Consider the following 23,065-nt stretch of genomic DNA (forward strand, 5'->3'; position numbering starts at 1 on the left):
AAGCCCACTTCTATTGATTTATGCTTTTTAACCTAATTGTTAAGTTAAGATTTGTGAATTTACCTGCAGCCAGTAAAGCTGAGCTCGCAGGCTTCTCTGATGTGTTGACTGCTTCAGCTCAATGTGAATTCCAGAAAGGAAGTTCCTCCGGATGAAGCAGGAGAAAGGCTGCCTCATCATCATGGGTATCCTTGCAAAGTTAACCTAAAAAAACAAACACTAGCATAAATCAGACATGGCCCATGTCACCATATTTACTATGTTTATAACAGACAGACTCATTTTCTGACCTCAAGCCCTGTTTCCAGCTTCAACCAGCCTGGCTCAGTCTTGCCACTAATGTGATGTTGGTAGGCCTTCTCCAAAACACTGATGTTCTTATGGTTAAAAGACTTCCAGCGGTTCTTTGGTCTCATTTCCCAAACCACACCAGAACTTAACATAAATTGAATAGTATAATGTATACATACTTTTATAACTTACACTTAAACTGCTGTCTTGGCTTTTAAGAATTATTATTATTATTTATTTCTAAACAATGCTATTTATTTGTATTAGAGGGCATTGTATCATATTAGAGAGCATTGAGAATTCTCACCTGGTAATGCCCACATATGTTATCTCATGTCTCTTGTCATTATTGATAAAAGACAGACCCAGGTTCTGTAGAGAGATATTGACTTCTTGTTGGAATTGCTCCAACTCCTCAGCCTGACGAGCATTGGTTACAACAGCCACATCATCTGTAAAAACCAGGACACGCTGTCGGCCATCCAGGAATGACACCCAGTGTACCTGACCCAAGCTATCAGATGCAAACTGTCCACATTCATCCTATAAAACAGAAACATTAGCTGAGTATGCTGGTAACATAAACTTTTGTTAGCATGACCAAGTACAGCGCTAGAAATTACTGCTACCACTCTAAATGTTTATTACAATTCCTAAAAAAATAGAACAGTGGGAAAACAGACACATGCGCACATTCAGCTGCTTAATAGTCCAAAATCTCTGTTCGCCTAAATTGTGTATCATAATGGTTCATACATTTTTAAAGGAAGCTGGTCTGCACTGCTGCCAGGACTGTCTAGCGCCTGCACTCTTTTGCTATGAAGCCACCCTCAGATGAGATAGAACCCAGTGTTTATGGATGTTGTTGATACATGGCTTCTGCTTTGCATGTCAGACTTCATTTGCATTTGTAAATGCAACAATGAACAGTTTTTATTAATAAGAAAGTATTTTTAAACCAGCATGATTATTTTATTTTCAGAAGCATGTCAGTTTTAATGTAGTGCCATTAATGTATTTAAAATCATGGCTATTTATATTGTTTTTTGGCCATGTCCGTTTTAAATTTTTAATAATTACAAATGTATTAGTTTTTATATACAGTAACTGTTTTCTTTGTGCAAAGTTTTTATGGGGGTGGTTGCATTTGGGTATATCCAATTCCCCTATGCACTCTGGTAAACCCTTGCTGACTACTTTTCTACTCCGTAAAGCAGCAGATTCCAAAATTCAGACAGTAGTGCTGTGCAGCTTGACCAGACAGTAGAAGTCACTGTGATGATTTTCTTGCTCTTTCTCCAACATGGCCAATACTGTCTGACTCAAACTAGGGTGTTCCAGTTTTTCACCCTTCTTCTGTCTTTCATAACTGTTAAATAATTTCTTACTATTAATATCATTACAACTACTACTACTACCACCTGCTCTCTAGACCTCCTACCCACCTACCTAGTCAAAGCCTCTCTTCCTGCCAGTTAGTAAATCAAGGTTTCTTGACCAAGTTCCCTCTGCTTTTAAGATTGCTGCAGTTACCCCTATATTTAACAAACCTGGCCTTGACCAATCTAATCTTAACAACTTCTGCCCTATCTCTTCCATTTTTGCTAGCCAACTCCAAGTTGTTGCCAGCCAACTCCAAATATATTTACAAACTAATAATGCTTTTTAAACCATTCCAGTCAGGAATTTATCCATGTCATAGCACAGAAACTGCCCTGGATAAAGTCATCAATGATATTCTTCTATCTGCAGATGAGGGTGCATCAACCAAGTGCCGCCTTTGACACTGTATCTCATTCCATCCTTCTGTCAGGGCTCTATGAGCTGGGCTTTGATGGATCTGCTCTGAAATAGTTCACCCCCTACCTAACTGGCAGACAGCAATTTATTACTCTCTCTGGAAACACTTCCTCCACAGCTCGTCGCTCGCAGGGTCCCCACAAGATTTAGTCCAGGAAACACCTCCTGTTTATCATCTACAACTCCAAATCAGAGAAAGTTGGGACAGTATGGAAAATGCAAATAAAATAAAAATGCAGTGTTCCTTACATTTACTTTGACATTTTTTTATTGCAGACAGTTCGAACCCAAGTTATTTCATGTTTTGTCTGCTCAACTTAATTTCATTTGCTAATATACCTCCATTCCTGCATTGTAGGGCTAGTAATGAGGTGAAAAAAACTAAATAATGTGATTCCAAACAGATGATGTCAACAGGTGATTGTAATCATAGTTTGGTACAAAAGCAGCATCCAGGAAAGCCTGAGTCTTTGATGAGCAAAGATGGACCGAGGATCTCCAGTTTGTCAACAAATGCGTGAAAAATGATTGAAATGTTTAAAAACAATGTACCTCAAAAAAAGATTGGAAGGGATTTGCATATTTCTCCCTCTACAGTGCATAATATCATTAAACGATTCAAGGAATCAGGAGGAATTTCGGTGCGTAAAGGCCAAGGGCGCAAGCTTAAACTGAACGTGTGTGATCTTTGATCCCTCAGACGGCACTGCATCAAGACCTGCCACTCAACAATAGCTGATATAACCACATGGGTGAGGGATTACTTTAGCAAACCTTTGTCAAGCACTACAATACAGAGTTACATGCACAAATGCCTCTTAAAACTTTACTTGCAAAAAAGAAGCCTTATGTTAACCATGTCCAGAAGCGGCGTCAACTTCTCGGGGCTCAGAGGCATCTAGGATGGACCATTACACAGTGAAAACATGTATTGTGTTCAGATGAATCAGCATTCCAGGTCTTTTTTGGAAAAAATGGACGCTGTCTGCTCCAGACCAAAGACGAAAAGGACCCTCCAGACTGTTATTAGCAACAAGTCCAAAAGCCAGGGTCTGTCATGGTATGGGGCTGTGTCAGTGCCCTTGGCAAAGGTAATTTACACTTCTGTGATAGCAGCATTAATGCAGAAAAGTACATTGAGATCTTAGAGCAACCTTCAAGACGCTGCCTTCATGCTGCCTTCAAGACGTCATCTTTTCCAGGGATATCCATGCATTTTTCAACAAGACAATGCAAAACCACATGCTGCACACATTACAAAGGCATGGTTGCAGAAGAAGAAGGTACGGGTACTGGACTGGCCTGCCCGCAGTCCTGACCTAAGAATGTGTGGAGAATTTTGAAATGAAAAATGCAACAACAACGACCCTGTACTGTTGTACATCTTAAGACGTGTTTGCAGGAAGAATGGGAAATAAAAGCTGAAACACTAAATCGCTGGGTATCCTCAGTGCCAAAACGTCTTTAAAGTGTGGTGAAAATGAATGGAAACATTACAAAGTGCTAAATGCTTTACTGTCCCAACTTTTTTTGGAATGTGTTGCAGACCTGAAATGTAGGAATGGATGTTTATTAATAAATGAAATGAAGTTGACCAGACAAAACATGAAATATCTCAGATTCATTCTGTCTGCAATCAAATAAATGTCAAAGTAAATGTAAGAACCTCTGTGGGTTTTTTTATTATTATTTGCATTTTCCATGCTGTCCAAACTTTTTCTGATTTGGGGTTGTATATACTCCCATTCGGATTCCCATTTTCAGAAATCAAACCTTGGATAAATCACAACTTTCTTAAATTACATAGCAATAAACTGAGTTTATCCTCATTGGTGGACTAGACACATTTTTAAAATTAAACCAAACAGGATGCACCTGACCAAAATTTGAAATGTTACAGCGAAGAGTCTGAATACTTTTGAAAATCCAGATTTTATTATTTTTAATTATTATTTGAAAATCTTTAAAAATTAACTTAATTATAAATGATTAATTATAGATAAAGGGGTACATGTGGCAACTGTAATCATTCAAAATCAAATCCACAAAACAAAGTGTGCATTAAATTAGTGGGTCTGAATACTTGGGTCTGAATAAATCCCTTGTATATACACTGCCTGGCCAAAATAAAGGTCACACACTCTAATATTTCGTTGAACCGCCTTTAGCTTTGATTACGGCACGCATTCACTGTGGCATCGTTTCCACAAGCTTCTGCAATGTCACAACATTTATTTCTGTCCAGAGTTGCATTAAGTTTTCCCCAAGATCTTGTATTGATGATGGGAGATTTGGACCACTGCGCAAAGTCTTCTCCAGCACATCCCAAAGATTCTCAATGGGGTTCAGGTCTGGACTCTGTGGTGGCCAATCCATGTGTGAAAATGATGTCTCATGCTCCCTGAACCACTCTTTCACAATTTGAGCCCAATGAATCCTGGCATTGTCATCTTGGAATATGCCCATGCCATCAGGGAAGAAAAAATCCATTGATGGAATAACCTGGTGGTTCAGTATATTCAGGTAGTCAGTCATTCTTTGGGCACATAACGTTGTTGAACCTAGACATGACCAACTGCAGCAACCCCAGATCATAGCACTGTCCCCACAGGCTTGTACGATAGGCACTAGGCATGATGGGTGCATCACTTCAGCCGCCTCTCTTCTTACCCTGATGCGCCCATCACTCTGGAACAGGGTAAATCTGGATTCATCAGACCACATGACCTTCTTCCATTGCTCCAGAGTCCAATCTTTATGCTCCCTAGCAAATTGAAGCTGTTTTTGCCGGTTAGCCTCACTGACAAGCGGTTTTCTTAAGGCTAAACAGCTGTTTAGTCCCAATCCCTTGAGTTCCCTTCGCATTGTGCATGTGAAAATGCTCTTACTTTCACTATTAAACATATCCCTGAGTTCTACTGTAGTTTTGTTTTTTTACGATTTGATTTCACCTAATGTTTAAGTGATCACCGATCACTATCATTCAAGATTTTTTTCCGACCACATTCCTTCCTCGAAGATGATGTTTCCCCACTGTCCTTCCACTTTTTAATAATGCGTTGGACAGTTCTTAACCCGATTTTAGTAGTTTCAGCAATCTCCTTAGATGTTTTCTCTGCTTGATGCATGCCAATAATTTGACCCTTCTGAAACAGATTAACATCTTTTCCACGACCACAGGATGTGTCTTTTGACATGGTTGTTTAACAAATGAGAAGCTACTCACTGCATCAGTTAGGGTTAAATAACTTGTTGCCAGCTGAAACATAATCACCCATGCAGTAATTATCCAATGGGAGGTTCTTACCTATTTGCTTAGTTAAATCCAGGTGGTGACCAGGGCAGTGATAGCTCAGTGGTTAAGGTACTGGACTAGTAATCAAAAGGTTGCCGGTTCAAGCCCCACCACTGCCAAGTTGCTACTGTTGGGCCTCTGAGCAAGGCCCTTAACCCTCAATTGCTCAAAATTGTGTTCAATCATACCTGTAAGTCGCTTTGGATGAAAGCGTCTGCTAAATGCCGAAAATTTAAAATATAAACGTGACCTTTTTTTTGGCCAGGCAGTGTATTTGACATTTATCAAATATTTATTATTTTGCCTTTATTGTAAAAACTAATATTTGTTTCATCTTGTCTTTAATAAAAAACACAACTGTTACAAAGGCATATTTTACTTGTTTAATTTTTATTATGCTTTTAGTCTAGGTTTTGTTGATTAAATGCCTAAGTAATTTTAGCTAAAGAAATAGTTAAAGTAAATAAAAAATAACTGTTGAAAGACGAAGTATCAACATTAAAGACATTAGCTTTACTACAAGCTATTCTCTATTACAAGCTTACTCCTCATGTTTGTGTTTGGCTTATAAAGTGTACAGCACTTTCCTAACCTTGATCAAGTCCAGCTCACCACTGTGGCCCTGAAATTTCCAACACAGCTTACGCACACCTGCAGGGTCATCCCAGACAAAGCGCTGCACCTCACATGGTTTTAGGTCCTGAGTCATTTCACAGCCACTGTACCGAAATAACACACACATACACACATACACACATACACACACACACACACACACACACACACAAATTATACTTGTCAAACATTGAAAGCATGAGCTGAGAGAGAGCAAAAAGCAGCTGGATAGGGAATCAGGCAGCGGGAACAGATGGTAGTCTGTACTATCAGTCCCTTCAGTACATTTACACAAGCCTTAACATCAACACACAATAAATATATCCCAACATGGTAAACATAACTTTCTCTTGAATGTGCTCCTATCGATCAAAAGTTTGCAATCTTTAAATTTCTTAAAGATTTCTTTAAGATGCACTTGTTGTCTTACAGATCTACAAAAATAAACAAATTATTTATTTTAATTAAAAAAAATATATAATCCAGACAGTATGTGACATCCAAAAAAAGATTTATAAATTTTATTATGTTTATCAACTATATTGATTTTTGTAAATTATTTACTTATTTGATACCTGCAAACAAATGGGCACATGGGTTATGGCAATGTTAGACTAGGAGATTAGTGTAATGATGAAAAAATAATCTGGAATTTTTTGTTATGCTATTACATCCCTTCCAATCTTTCTTTGAGAAATATTGTTTCGAACAATAAATTTGCATATCTTTGCTTCTCAGACTTTTGTGGATACTGCTTTCATTCCAAATCAAGATTACAGTCAAATGTTGGCATCACCTGTTTGAAATCAGACTATAATCCTGACCCAATCCCCAACTCCACTGCTGAAATACAGCCCCAAAAGGCAACCCCTTTTCTACATGGGTTGTCAATACAGGAGGAATGTTTTTACAATTACTTAATTTTATAATAAAATTTCTAATAGCTTGTATTAGTTCAGATACACTATATAACCAAATGCATGTAGACAACAGACTACAAGTTTGTTGGACGTTTCATTATTATTAGATAAGACATGGTACAGGGACAAATTGCACTTACTATAGCTTAACTAAATCCAAGAAAACAAATATATGGCAGCTATATGGCATTATGCATTTAGTTTCAGATTCAGAAGTGTTTGGAAATTAAAACATACTGTTAAATATTTTCTTGAGTTTTCTTAAGCTATTGCATTCATTATGAAACCAATGCAGCACAGTGGTGTGCACTTATTAAACTGAAGACTGTACGTGTTTTGGGCATATAATTAACATCATCAGCTAATGGCAGAGTTAGTATTCAGTGCACAGGTAAAAGTAATTTAGATACATTTATAGACTTGTTTATTTTCAATTTAGGGTAACATTTTTATTTAGGACTTTACTTTTACTTTGTGCATATATATGCTTAAAAGCGTTTATTAAATTTGTAATTGTGACACAGTGAAAGGTGCTAACCTCTGTCTGAAGGTTATGGTGGCATGGGATGTGTGGTTCACCAACAAAGCAGGAGCAGCTCCATCATAATAATCAGTGAAGCTGATGACAGTGGAGTGATCTGAGATGTTCACATCTACAATAATGCCTCCATACTAAAAAAGATGACAAAACAGTATTGATTGCACAGTACTAAACAGTTTTGGATTGCAGGGTTTAGCTATATATAAAGCTCTCTGGAAAGTCAAGTTTGCCTTTGTCATGCAGTTTGTCTAAAAGTACAAACTGATTATGTAGGACTTTAAATAATGGCAATATGCTAATAAACTTCAATGATGAGTATATTCTAACATTCACAGCACGTTCACATTTACCTGTTTCAGGCAAAGAAGAGTTCCATTGTCTTGCTTGTTGAAAAAGAAGGATTTGGAGGCAAATTCAGAGCCCACAAGCCGGACACAAAGCTTTCCTGTGCTCGACTCTGGCCATAGAGGCAGACACTATAGATTACACATATTACGCACGCACACACACAAAACACACACACACACACACACACACACACACACACACACACAAATAGCGTACAAGCTTAAGGAAAAGCAACACATTTACAATTTGATGCCTGGAACAGACTTTAAAAAATTGGGACAAAGGCCAAAAATGAAATGTTTAAAGAATTTTGAACTTTGGGCGTTCATTCATGATGGTTTATGGTGATGGGTGTCTGACACTCTTCGCAAAGAGTGGGGTCTTCTCCTAGTATTAAGTGTTGGTATGTCAGTCTGGAATGGCCTATTCTAAATCTACGGTAGATAGCTTGGTCTGTAAGTTTCCCATAGTGTATTTTTGGCTTATTTCTGACATTGGGGATTATCTCATTTATTGTTTATTGTTTGTTTGTGTGTTCCATTCAAGTTGCCATTTATTTTTTATGTAGTTGTTTATGAGAGGTTTGATGTCTGTTGGTGGAAGTTTAAAGTTAATTATTTTTTTGCCAACCGCTCAGCTTTTTTTATTCCCTGATATTTCGCAATGCCCTGGTATCCACCATAGTCTGACAACAAACTTTTTGTCTGTGAGTTCTTTTATGGTGGTCTGTACATATCAGCGTGTTGTATTTGTTCATGAGTCTTGCATATTCCAGTGCCATAAGAAGGGCATAGGTTTCTGTTGAGTTTCAGATTTGTCAGTGTATATAGGCAAGGGGATGGGGTAATTTTCCCTGATTTTAACCCTTTGATGCACAACCTGGGTCAAAAGTGACCCAACTGAGTTTTTATTTTCTATATCTTTGCAATAAATTAATTTCGTCATTCAAGCTTCCATGAATTTTTCAATTAACTTGTTTTTGATCATCACAAATCCTTATTTCAGTTTTATATTTTTTGCTTTTTTAATAAAAATCATTTTTGTATCACTACCCTTCTAATGCACAACATGGGTCAAAAATGACCTTTATGTATTTACTATGGAATTTGACAGAAACTACTGACATTTGTAAGTGTTTGTAGTCAAAAACATATCTACTGAACTTTTGAAAGACAACCAAAGATTAGGCTTTTGAATATGTCCAATACTATTTGCTTGCTAGCTGTTTACATATTTTAGTATAGATGGCTTTTATTAGCTAAGACAGCAAATACATGAATAACTGACAAATGTGCATATGAAAATATTCTTGAATGGATGAATATGGGTCATTTTTGACCCATGTTGTGCATTAGAAGGGGTTTGCTTAGCTTGTGCATCAAAGGGTTAAGAAAGCAATTGAGATATGTGTTAAAAACAATACATTAATTATATGCCAAACTGCAGTTCTGTTGAGCCCATGCTAATGAATCCATGACAAAGTCAAAAAGGACTACTCAAACTTGACAGTGAAAGGTGCACAGGCCAGCATCTGTCACAGTGTTGAGGTGCATCAGTGCCCACAGCATGAATGACTTGCATAATTGTGAAGACACAATTAACTCAGAGGCATACATAGTAATCTTAGTGCCATCAAGGTGACACCTTTTTCCAGAAAGTCCATGGTTATTATAGGAAGACAATGACAGGCCTCATGTTGCATGCTTAGCAACAGTGTGGCTCCATAGAATGTGTGTGCTTGGGTCTTCCTGCAGTCCAGATCTGTTTCCTATTGTCAATTTATGGCATTCATCAAGAGGAGAATCAAAAGTGACAAAGTGACAATGAACAGTTGAACACCTGAAGTCTTTTATTATGCAAGAAGTGGAATAAATCCAATAAATCAGATCCCAAACAATTAAAATGTGTAATTTATAGGAAATGTGTAAAATGTGGTAAACATGCCTATGTCTTAACTTTTTGAGTCTATAGCAGGCATAAAAACATACAAACTTTTTTTACATTAACAAAAATCATTGAAAATATGTTTCCTTGTACCTTCCTCAGTAAAACAAAGGTTCAAGACGATTAACAAATCACAAATTTTCACAAAATGTTCCAACTTTTCCAGAAATGGGTTTATGAATTAATTGACTTTGAAAAGGCCTAATTTTCAAATTTTAATATATTAAAAAAAGACAAAGTAAAACTACTGTACTCCTACCTCAGCAGAGGAAATGTAGTGCCACTTGCTGACACTGCCATTCTGCACCTCACCCACTTCCAGTTCAAAGGAGGATTTGTTTACCAGAGTAAAAAATGGACTCATAGTCACGATCCGGGTGAGGTTAAAACTGCTTAATTGGATACTGATCCCCACCTTAAAACAGCAATAAGAGCTTTAACAGCTTTAAGTTTAAAAAACATAAATAAGAGCTTCAGAGGCACACACATATACATGTTGAAATAAACAGTACGAAAAAACTCATATACAGTGTATCACAAAAGTGAGTACACCCCTCACATTTCTGCAAATATTTTATTATATCTTTTCATGGGACAACACTATAGAAATAAAACTTGGATATAACTTAGAGTAGTCAGTGTACAGCTTGTATAGCAGTGTAGATTTACTGTCTTCTGAAAATAACTCAACACACAGCCATTAATGTCTAAATAGCTGCAACATAAGTGAGTACACCCCACAGTGAACATGTCCAAATTGTGCCCAAAGTGTCAATATTTTGTGTGACCACCATTATTATCCAGCACTGCCTTAACCCTCCTGGGCATGGAATTCACCAGAGCTGCACAGGTTGCTACTGGAATCCTCTTCCACTCCTCCATGATGACATCACGGAGCTGGTGGATGTTAGACACCTTGAACTCCTCCACCTTCCACTTGAGGATGCGCCACAGGTGCTCAATTGGGTTTAGTCCATCACCTTTACCTTCAGCTTCCTCAGCAAGGCAGTTGTCATCTTGGAGGTTGTGTTTGGGGTCGTTATCCTGTTGGAAAACTGCCATGAGGCCCAGTTTTCGAAGGGAGGGGATCATGCTCTGTTTCAGAATGTCACAGTACATGTTGGAATTCATGTTTCCCTCAATGAACTGCAGCTCCCCAGTGCCAGCAACACTCATGCAGCCCAAGACCATGATGCTACCACCACCATGCTTGACTGTAGGCAAGATACAGTTGTCTTGGTACTTCTCACCAGGGCGCCGCCACACATGCTGGACACCATCTGAGCCAAACAAGTTTATCTTGGTCTTGTCAGACCACAGGGCATTCCAGTAATCCATGTTCTTGGACTGCTTGTCTTCAGCAAACTGTTTGCTGGCTTTCTTGTGCGTCAGCTTCCTTCTGGGATGACGACCATGCAGACCGAGTTGATGCAGTGTGCGGCGTATGGTCTGAGCACTGACAGGCTGACCTCCCACGTCTTCAACCTCTGCAGCAATGCTGGCAGCACTCATGTGTCTATTTTTTAAAGCCAACCTCTGGATATGACGCCGAACACATGGACTCGACTTCTTTGGACGACCCTGGTGAAGCCTGTTCCGAGTGGAACCTGTCCTGGAAAACCGCTGTATGACCTTGGCCACCATGCTGTAGCTCAGTTTCAGGGTGTTAGCAATCTTCTTATAGCCCAGGCCATCTTTGTGGAGAGCAACAATTCTATTTCTCACATCCTCAGAGAGTTCTTTGCCATGAGGTGCCATGTTGAATATCCAGTGGCCAGTATGAGAGAATTGTACCCAAAACACCAAATTTAACAGCCCTGCGCCCCATTTACACCTGGGACCTTGACACATGACACCAGGAAGGGACAACGACACATTTGGGCACAATTTGGACATGTTCAGTGTGGGGTGTACTCACTTATGTTGCCAGCTATTTAGACATTAATGGCTGTGTGTTGAGTTATTTTCAGAAGACAGTAAATCTACACTGCTATACAAGCTGTACACTGACTACTCTAAGTTATATCCAAGTTTCATGTCTGTAGTGTTGTCCCATGAAAAGATATAATGAAATATTTGCAGAAATGTGAGGGGTGTACTCACTTTTGTGATACACTGTAAAATAAAAACGGTCTGGCAGATGAATATCCTTTTTTAAATGCAAGCTGTGGGGTAAGACGGAAACCTGTCCCAAACATGGCATCTTGGATTCAGTTTTTCAAATGCAAAGGTAGGTATGTGACTCATCCAGCTAGTAAAGGATAAAGGACAGTGTGCTTCATGTTTATGTGACTTTCATTTTCATGAAATTTTCATTCATTTTTTCCTCTGTACAAGGATGTAAAGAATGGTCTTAATCCAAGCAGAACTTTCAGATCATCCTCATTTCCGGTGAACAAAGCACACATCATTGCAACTACATCTACTCGAACAGGCCTCATATTACCCACTGTGCAACTGCCAAACTTCTTGCCAAATTCAGAGAAACAGGTCATGTCGACTAAAAACTTCACATTGGATTGCAAAAATGGCTATGAATGTATAAATAGCAACCACTATTATGGGCTTATTTAGCAATAAATACAATGTAGCACTCGTTGTCTGTTTCTGGGGCTTGGGGTTTAGCTGTGCCTCAATTTAGCCCATTTTGCAACACCTGTTGTGAAAGGATTAAACATTTCCAACAAGATGGCACCATGCCTCATTATGTATGCACTGTCAGAGACTATGTTAATGTGCAGTTTCCTCAAAAGTGGATTGGTCACAGGGATCGAGTCGGCCACCATGTTCTCCTGATTTAAGCCCTTTGGATCTGTATGGTCATGTCAGAACACTTGTTTACTCTGTGAAGACATACTGAAGAATGTGAAAATTGCTGATGATTCTGCCAGCATTATGCCGGATGTTTTGGTAAAAGTTCATCAGGAAAGCCCACAAAAATGAATCAGTTCATCTGAACACAAAGTTTGGCGTGGAGATACGTTTTGTCACTCACCCAAGAGACTTCTTCAGTCTGCGCTGGTTGTGAATACCCCAAACTTTATATGCAGTTTATTTGCATAAAGGCTGAAATTGGCACCAGTGCATAACAGTGGAACAGGTGATCAGTTCAATATGCAAATCACAATGACCATTAATTACAATGGCCACGTGTGTTATTCACATGGGATTGGGGAATAGAAGCAATCACAGCATTGGTTCAGGGATGGTCGTTCCCTCTTCACATAGATGGCTGTATTAACTCCTTGTTAAAACAAGTGTTATCTTTTATCAAGGATCTGCACATTTTCATTATTTAATGAGTGAACACTGGATGTAGGTGAGTGTAAACCACAGAGTCCTGGCCAGAATGGGTAGACTAACTAGTAGACTAACTAACTGCATTGATTAAATCATCAAAGTCATCATCGTGTATACTCGACCCTGTTCCAACTCGTTTACTTAAAGATTTACTCCCAGCTGTTGTAGAGCCCCTGCTTACATTAATCAATGCATCCCTTAGCCTTGGGTATGTACCTAAATTGTTTAAAAGTGCTGTTATTAAACCCCTGATTACACAACAGGGGTTTATTAAAAAACTTCATCTTGATCCACATGTTTTATGTAATTATAGGCCAATTTCAAACCTTCCTTTTGTCTCTAAAATATTAGAAAAAGTCGTTTCCAAACAGTTATGTTCTTATTTGAATGAAAATTGTATTCATGAAAAATTTCAATCTAGATTTAGACCCAACCATAGTACCGAAACCGCATTAATTAGAGTAGTTAACAAGTTGTTAATGTCTTCTAATAATGAATGTGTCTCTTTTCTTATTCTATTAGATCTTAGTGCGGCGTTTGATACGATCGATCATAACATTTTACTGGATAGGCTACAAAATACAGTAGGTGTTAAATGACTCGCTCTCTCTTGGTTCAAATCATATTCGACTGACCGCTCTCAATTTGTTTATGTAAATAATAAATGCTCGGAATCTACAAAAGTAAAGTGTGCTGTTCCACAGGGGTCGGTACTGGGACCGCTATTATTTACACTCTATATGCTTCCACTAGGAGAAATTATTCATAAACATGGCATACATTTTCACTGCTATGCAGATGACACACAGCTGTATATATCAGCCAAACCAAATGATACTGACACAATCAGTAAGATAGAAGATTGTGTAAACGACATAAAAAACTGGATGTTGTGTAATTTACTTAATTCAGATAAAACAGAGGTTTTACTTGTTGGCTCTAAAGCTGCAAGAGACAAGTTGTCTAACCTGGTGCTAAACCTAAACACTTTCTGTGTTACTCTCAGCCCAGATGTAAAAAACTTGGGTGTCACACTAGATTCAGATCTTTCCTTTGATACACACGTTAATAATATTACTAGAGTTGCTTTCTATCATTTGCGTAATATTTCTAAAATAAGAAATATACTATCTGTTAATGACGCTGAAAAACTGATCCATGAGTTTATAACTTCTCGTTTAGATTATTGTAATGCTCTTCTAACTGGATGCTCTGGTAGATCCATACACAAACTCCAGTTAGTTCAAAATGCAGCAGCTCGAGTGCTAACTAGAACTAAAAAATTTGATCATATTAGTCCTGTTCTATCATCTCTACACTGGCTGCCAGTTAAATTCCGCATTGATTATAAAATACTTTTACTAACCTATAAAGCGCTACATGGTCTGGCTCCACAGTATCTGAGTGAACTTATTAATCACTAGAACCCAGCGCATCCACTTCGCTCACAAGATGCAGGGTTACTTATAGTTCCTAGAATTAAAAAGATCACGGCTGGTGGAAGAGCATTTTCTTACAAAGCTCCACAACTCTGGAATAATCTTCCGGAGTCTAAAACTGTCTGTAAAACTGTTTTACTCAGCTAGCATTGTACATTATTTAACTACATTTCTGTTGTTTTACCCCGAGGGCATTCTGATGGAAACCTGTTTACCCACCAAGGTTAAGGATTGAAGTAGAGACTGCCGAGACAATGATGCTGCTCCTGCCGGATGTGACGGGTCTGGCGTAATTGCACCAAGAATGACAAGAACTCACTACAGACTTTATTGACGACTAGAACGAATAATAACTCTATTATTATTATTTATTATTTATTTATTGCCAGTTATAACTTTTAGTTCATTTAATTCTGTGTTTGTATGATTTGTGTAAATCCTATTTATTTAAAGTATCCTCCAGGCCACCCAAGAAGGATGGTCCCTGCTGAGTCTGGTTCCTCTCAAGGTTTCTTCCTGTAATTTTCAGGGAGTTTTTCCTTGCCACAGTCGCCCTCGGCTTGCTCAACAGGGGTTTTTGTATCTGTTGGTCCTGGATCTTGTAAAGTTGCTTTGAGACAATGTCTATTGTAAAAAGAACTATATAAATAAAGTTGACTTGACTTGACTAGATCTATGTTGGGCCATCCGTTTCACTATTGGTTGTTTAGTTTCCCCAATGAACAGTTCCCGGCAATCCTATCAGCATTCACTATATTGCTCTGTTCGTGTTAGGGGACTCGATCCTTAGGGTGAACTAGTTTCTGGCATAATATGTTTTGGGGTTTCAAAGCAACTGATACGCAGTGTTTGGAAAATATGCATCTCAATTGTCCTCCTTCCTTCAGTCCTCTGGAGCAGTGTTTGGGCATTTTTCACAGCTTTGATGAATGCTCATTTTAGATAACCACATTCATCAAGGGCCCTCATAATATGAAATTTCTCTCTTGTGATATTAGTACCTTCTTTTTACTGAGGACCCCAAAGCACACCCATGTTTGTGTTTATAGAACTGCCCCCTGTATGTGAAGTAGGTGGACTAAACACACAGTTCCAGAAGTAAGCACACCTGGTTGGTGGTAAGGGTGGTCCTCTTGCTAAGGGTGGGGTCGCCTTGTAATTTCCTATCGACTACCTCAACTGCTTCAGCAACGGAACACACGTAAAGGGGGACGTAATGTCATACAAGACCATTGTTTCATCCGACTCCATCCATTCAGTCAAAGCCCTTCTCTTTATCCACAAAATCCATGATGTTCTGAATGTGATGTTCAGTGCTACCTACCAATAGGTCTAAAATCTATGCCAGAAACCTAGCAATCTTATAGTTCACAGTGTTAATCATATTAACAATGGGCCAACGGTACCTGCTGTTTATGTAGCTTAGGTTACCCTTACAGACTAGGTGTAGCCTTCATCCGAGAATATCTGTTACTAATCAAAAGATCTGTCAATGGCATTGGTCAATTTTTTGATTTCACAAATGTTTTTTTCACAAATGGTAAAATTATCTACCAGTTTGATGTGTCGCATCCCTACATTTCCATTTGAAAACCTGAAGTTGAATCCAACTTGTGAAACTGATAATTGATAGTGAATTGATCTCATCATCCCACAGCTTGTGTCTAAAATTCCGAATAATCTTCCAATCCATTTTCATTTTATATGAGTTTTTCTTGCTTTTTTAAAACTTATTTAATTAGGACTTTAACGTCATGTTTTACACTCTACTGGTTACATTAATGACAGGACAGGTAGTTACTGGTTACACAAGATTAATTATCTAAAGTTCAATATCAAACACAGTCACGGACAATTTTGTATCTCCAATTCACCTCACTTGCATGTCTTCGGACTGTGGGAGGAATCTGGAGCTTCCAAAGGAAACCCACGCAGACATGGGGAGAACATGCAAACTCCACACAGAAAGGACCTGGATGGCTCCACCTGGGAATTTAACCCAGGACCTTCTTGCTGTGAGGTGACAGTGCTACCCACTGAGCCACCATCTGTTCCTTGTTTTTAAGAGACCCTGTATATTCAACCTTCTCCAGACTCTCACCAGGTAGTCCATGTTTTTATCGTGGCAGCGAACACATCCATAACTACCCACTGTATCCAGAGAGAAGCCATCTGACCAGGAGCTGGTGGACACACAAAGCTGCAGCTGTTCGATAAACAAATCAGAAACCATAGTAAATACTTAGTAAAGTCTTTTTTGTTGACTCTGTGCTGGTGATAACCTGTGAATAAGCCTGTGAATTTATCTTGTAAATTAACATGTCTTTCTGCTTAAACAGATGTGTGGTTACCATAGTGTTACTTAAAATGTTACTAGTTTTGCTATTGTCTATTAAGATATTTGATAACCAAAGTTCATAGCCTTTATTTATTTAAACACAATAAAAAAGATCCACATTAAGAATATGCGCAGGATGAGGAATACCCTTTTCTTTTTTTTGCTAAATGTTAAATCCAAGTATTTAACAGTATATTATTTAATTTAGATTTTTCATCCATACATAAAATGATACTTTCATCATGCTTCTGACATCAAGGTTTTTTTTTTAGTTTTATATTGGCTAACTACTGATTTTACTTATTATTATATTGAGAGTTGCAAAACAGTGTGCTACTAAACAGGAAATGTCATCGTATAATTTTGTAAAATGCAATAAAACAAGAATTGTGATTTAGTAATTCTATTCATCAATTATTTAACTAAAAATGTACAAAGAAAAAATGGTATTTTGTGAATTCATACAAATTTAGATTTTGATGCCTGCAACACAACAATAAGGTAGGACAGACGCAAATACAAGTGAAAAATTTTAAACATTCTAGTTTTACAACATTTCACAAATTCCTAAAATGTAATTATGCAGTACAAATTAATTTGATGCAGAAACGCTACTGGGCAATTGTTTCCTGATTAAAAATGTAATTAATATAAAGATTATGTAACACATGCCTCTGTCCCAAGATCATGTAAAACATGCCTCTGTCCCAAATTGTTATTAAGTGCAAGTTTTTCGTTTTTTCATTTTTCATATTTACAAAATAGAATGTAGTTAGTCAGTGAAAACATTGCAACTTTTGTCAGTTAAATATGGGTTCAAGAGAATTGACAAATACTTGTTTAATGCATTTTTAAAAAAATGTCCCAACTTATACACGTGTCAGAGGTGATCCAGCACTCCTTGATCACATCGTGCAAGCGACAGCAAATTCAGGGAATATAAATTAATAGAAATATAAATTACTAGATTAGGAGATGAAAGGGGAAAAGAAATCATTATAAGCTGCCTTGTATTCACCCATTCATCACTCACTTAGTGATTACACACACCTAGTCAGGATTGTTTTTTTAAACATGGGTTTAAGGCTGCCATGTCACCAATGCTGTTGTTTATGGACTGCTGCATGTCCTGGTTAGTCCAAAAGTGATGTCCAGGAACTTACCATTAGACATTATTCTACCACAGACTGAACTGACGTATTATGAACTCTAGTTACTTCCATTATACTTGTTGTTTTCATTTGTTTATTTGTAATTTTTCTTTTTATATATTTAGTTTGTGAATAATAAATTTTATTTTAATGAATCCAAATATACTCTGGACCACACAATAAGGACAGGTCCCTGTAGAGTCTGGATCCTTATAATGTTTCTTCCTTTATAATATATAGGATTTTTTTTCCTTTTCCACTGTTGCTCTCAGCTTTATTTATGGGTTTTTGAACCTGTAATCTGTACTTTGGTTTGAGACCATGTCTACTGTAAAAAGCTATACAAATACTGTATATTTGACTTGATTTGACATCTTGAAATAACCAAACTACTCTTCTGCATGTTTTAGAAGTGGGAGGAAAGTGAAGTAACTGACACAAAACTCTATACAGACAGTAAGAAAAGGCAAAGATTAAATTCAGGTCCCCAAAACAATGCTGCAATGCAGCACCCACTCTACCAGCTGTGCCACTATGCCATTAAGCTTGGAAATAGTCTAAAGCTATATAGACATATATATTTAAAACACTTACTTTGTTTTTGCTGAAGAAGTTTTTCTTTTTAAAGGAGAACAGGATCACATCTCGAAAGTCAGATGGGTGTTTCACATAGGTGTCTTCAGCCCGGTACTGCAGCACACGGGATGTTTTGTTTATAATCCAGTATGGACTGAAGATGGAAACAATAAACCGACCAGCCACACGGCCCACATGGACACAAATGTCCACAGTAAGCTTCTCAGCACTGTCGCTGGTAAAACATACAGGGAACAACTCAGACATGTCCTGGCTGATTTTAACATGGCTGTTCCAGTTGCGACCTTGGTACTTCACTAGCACAAACTCCATGATCTCGCCCATGATGCATGCGTTTAATAAATCAGCTGTGTTGCCCTCCTGGAGCTCATAGAACTCTGCTGAACCCTTAAGAAAAACAGAAGAGACACTGTTAGAACAGAATAAAATGTATAAGTTAAAAGTTATTTTTGTCATTGTCGTAATACAACAATATTGCAACACTAATCTGGTTTATTAACAACAAAAACACATGAAGTACCAGTGTCTCAGTTCTGTGGTTTAATGTTGCATGGCCTTAGTTAAGAGACATTTCATTTAGTAAGTTAGGTATTTATTTGTTTTTGTTATGTATTTAACTGCATATAATTACAAACTAAAAATGTAAATCCTGATCAGATTTACATTTAACAGTCACAACTGAATTGTTTGTTATTGTTATATATAAATCATGAAGTTGGATTTAAATAATTTTCTGCAGCTAATAAAATAAGAATTTTTTAAAACATTTTAAAAAACATTTGTAAAAGGCAGAAATGTGAACTCATCTAACCACAATATGAGTTTTATGTTGCATTTCTTAATTCAGTGGTGGACTGTGTGACAACTATTTTCTGAAGTACTTCAGAATTCATGTGGCAATATTTATAACAGCAGCAAGATGATTTCACATGCAATGTCATCTAAGGGCTTGAAGGTCTTGCACAATTGACAGCAGTTTCCAACCTTGCCTTACATATTCCTCCACATTTCCTGAATCTTTTCACATATGGTACAGTGAATATGAATCTTTTTACACACATATATAGTAAATGTGGAAAAACCTAAATTACTGGCAATCTTGTATTCAAAGATGTTCTTTTTTAGAATTACAAGTTTGGCACAACCCCACACAACCATAATCTATTTTTAGGTTTGCCTATTAGGAACAAAAATTGGTGAATCCTCTTTTTATATCCTATCATGATAGCCTCCCTATTTCCAACTAGCCTGCACATTGTGAAATGTTTTAAAATGCTCTAACTTAGCCGCTCAGGTGGCGCAGCGGTACAATACGCTAACACACCAGAGTTTGGTTTTTGAATACATCGTATCAAAACTCAGCTCTGCCATCCGGCTGGGCGGCTGCATGAACATGTTTATAGGGTTAGGGGCAAACCGGATCATGGGTCCTCATAACTGGTGCAATTACGACCCCTGCTGGCTGATTGATGGCGCCTGCACAAGGCTGAGGAATAATGCTAATCAGGGTGTATAAAACCAAGCACCGAGGCATGCAGACTGCTTCTACAAATATTTGTGAAAGAATGGGTCGCTCTCAGGAGCTCAGTGAATTCCAGTGTGGTATCGTGATAGGATGCCACCTGTGCAACAAGTCGTGAAATTTCCTCGCTACTAAATATTCCACAGTCAACTGTCAGTGGTATTAAAACAAAGTGGAAGCAATTGGGAACAGCAGCAACTCAGCCATGAAGTGGTAGGCCACGTAAAATCAAACGCTACAGACCTCCAAACTTCATGTGGCCTTCAGATTAGCTCAAGAACAGTGCATAGAGAGCTTCATGGAATGGGTTTCCATGGCTGAGCAGCTTACATCACCAAGCGCAATGCAGAGCATCGGATGCAGTGGTGTAAAGCACGCCGCCACTGGACTCTAAAGCAGTGGAGACATGTTCTCTGGCGTGACGAATCACGCTTCTCTGTCTGGCAATCCAATGGACGAGTCTTGGACAAGGATGGATGAGGAGAACGGTACTTGTCTGACTGCATTGTGCCAAGTGTAAAGTTTGGTGGAGGGGGGATTATGGTGTGTGGATGGTTTACAGGAGTTGGGCTCGGCCCCTTAGTTCCAGTGAAAGAAACAATTTCATGAAAGGCAATTTCATGCTCCCAACTTTGGGGATGGCCCCTTCCTGTTCCAACATGACTGCAAACCAATGCACAAAGCAAGGTCCATAAAGACATTAATGAGCGAGTTTGGTGTGGAAGAACTTGACTGGCCTGCACAGAGTCCTGATCTCAACCCGATAGAACACCTTTGGGATGAATTAGAGTGGAGACTGCGAGCCAGGCCTTCTCGTCCAACATCAGTGTCTGACCTCACAAATGCGCTTCTGGAAGAATAGTCAAGAATTCCCATAAACACACTCCTAAACCTTGTTGAAAGCCTTCCCAGAAGAGTTGAAGCTGTTATAGCTGCAAAGGGTGGGCCGACATCATATTAAACCTTATGGATTAAGAATGGAATGTCACTCAAGTTCATATGCGTGTGAAGGCAGACGAGCGAATACTTTTGGCAATATAGTGTATGAACTCGACTCATGCAGGTAAAAAATGCAGTCTGTACTGAGCACGTGTTGGAAAGGGCATGTGTTAGGGATGTCCCGATCACGTTTTTTTGTTCCCGATACCGATCCCGATTATTAATTTTGATCCCGATCCGATACCGAGTCTCAAACCGATACTTGTATTTTCTAGATATTGTCTAGATAAGAACTGGATAATACTGTTCACACAGTGCACACTTCAAGTACATTACAGTTATTCACATTAATCCAGTGTATATGTTTAACAACTAAACAGCTCTGCAGTGCTGTAGGGAAAAATGCTGCATCCAAACTATTGGCCTAATGTTTTTGTATTTTTACAAAATCAATCAAAATGAGTGAGATAATTACAGTTTTACTTTAAACTTTACATTCGAAGAAAAAAAATATGTTCAATGCAGTGATGCACTAAAGATGAACAGAAATCTGTGTAGCAGCTTAACTTGAATATAAGAAAATAAGTTACTTGAAAGCATTACAGTAAAACCTGAAATGGAAAGGCTCTTTTGTTATGAAGGAAAGCCAGTTCTTAAAGTGCTTGTATTGTGACAAGGATTTGATGGACGTTTGTACACGAAGTGAGTGTGTTTTGACCCTTTAGGCCTTCCATAGAACATGAAACAGCTTGCTTGACTCAGCTGTCCAGTATTCGGTACTGTAACAGAAGTTAATAAAGTGTTCTGCTCCCGACAATATGTGAATATACTGTGTATTTATTTATTTATTAAACGAGTGCATCACTACGTTGTTTTGTAAACCGGAGTGATCCTTGACTCACACACCATATAAACAGTAAAATTCTACAGTAATGAACGCAGCTCTGCTACTACCGGCTCGTGAAGCGCTTGCATTACAGACGTTACACTTCACTGTTGGACTTGTTTTACCTTCCAATTTAAACTATTTCCACACACCGGACATGCTGACGTAAAACAAAAGATCGGGATTAAGATCGGGTTTAATAAAGCCGATTCCGATCAATTAAAAAATGCCTTGATCGGCCCCGATCCCTAGCGTGTGTCAGTTGAGAAGCGTCCTCAGTCAGCGGTGGAGGGTTGAATCAGTGGAGGATGCAATCAGGGTAATTGGACATGACTAGATTAGGGGAGAAAATTGGGGGAGAAAAGGTTGGAAAAATAGAAAATTAAAAAATAAAATAAATAAATACATTTATAAATAAAATGCTCTAACTTTAACATTCTATGAACCATTCAATCTTACATTCCCCATTTTCCAACTTTTTTGATTGTGCTGCAGGCAACATTTAAAATTTGTTTATATTTAAATATGTATTTAAAAATACAATTAAGTTGGCCAATGAAGAATTAAAAGTCATTACTTTTGTCAGTTAAATTAAGGTTCAAGAGAATTAACAAATTTTAGATTCTTCTTGCAATAAACCAGATACAATTTTAAAGTAAACTTCACAGTTAAATCTTACAACACTTTTGTGTCCTTCTATCCATGTGTCTACAATCAAGTGAACTTCACCATATAATTAAAGGCTGATGTCCAACAAAGAAGCCATTCTCTTCTAGTCTTTTTATTGTCTGTGGCAATTAATATCCATGTTTACCACAGTACACATAATATTTTAATTTAACTGTATATGAGACCAAATTAGCATTACACCAAATTAGTTCATACCACTAGCAGCAGGGAGAGATAATGCATCAGTGTGTGAAGTTAAAGTACACTTCACAGTCACACCAAGTCAATTAAACTTCAGGGTTATCAATCTGTAGTTATGAAGCGTAATGTATGTAAATTTTATCCACTTTGGTTAAAATACAAGGGACACCACATGCACTGGAGAAGCAACAGCAATACAACCCCTAAAAGGCATAGTTTTGCAGGATGTGGTCACAGACAATTACTCTTTTCTTATTCTTCCTGACTGA

At 38.0% G+C, this 23,065-nt stretch overlaps 1 protein-coding gene across 4 annotated transcripts in view; it reads right to left on the bottom strand.

Annotated features, from left to right (window-relative positions):
• The window catches only part of vps13c (vacuolar protein sorting 13 homolog C), a 139,764-nt gene that overhangs the window by 22,655 nt on the left and 94,044 nt on the right, over positions 1–23,065 (bottom strand). For all 4 annotated transcript variants that reach the window (XM_063012860.1, XM_063012859.1, XM_063012862.1 and 1 more), the window contains 9 exons: positions 18,577–18,966; positions 16,595–16,699; positions 10,014–10,169; positions 7,813–7,938; positions 7,460–7,593; positions 5,979–6,105; positions 599–834; positions 291–435; positions 64–204 (listed from right to left, as the gene is read on the bottom strand). In XM_063012860.1, coding sequence (XP_062868930.1) covers positions 64–204; positions 291–435; positions 599–834; positions 5,979–6,105; positions 7,460–7,593; positions 7,813–7,938; positions 10,014–10,169; positions 16,595–16,699; positions 18,577–18,966 — 1,560 coding nt within the window. The remainder of the gene's footprint in view (positions 1–63; positions 205–290; positions 436–598; positions 835–5,978; positions 6,106–7,459; positions 7,594–7,812; positions 7,939–10,013; positions 10,170–16,594; positions 16,700–18,576; positions 18,967–23,065) is intronic.

The sequence above is a fragment of the Trichomycterus rosablanca genome, chromosome 17, assembly GCF_030014385.1.
Source record: "Trichomycterus rosablanca isolate fTriRos1 chromosome 17, fTriRos1.hap1, whole genome shotgun sequence".
In the NCBI taxonomy this organism is placed as follows: Eukaryota; Metazoa; Chordata; class Actinopteri; order Siluriformes; family Trichomycteridae; genus Trichomycterus; species Trichomycterus rosablanca.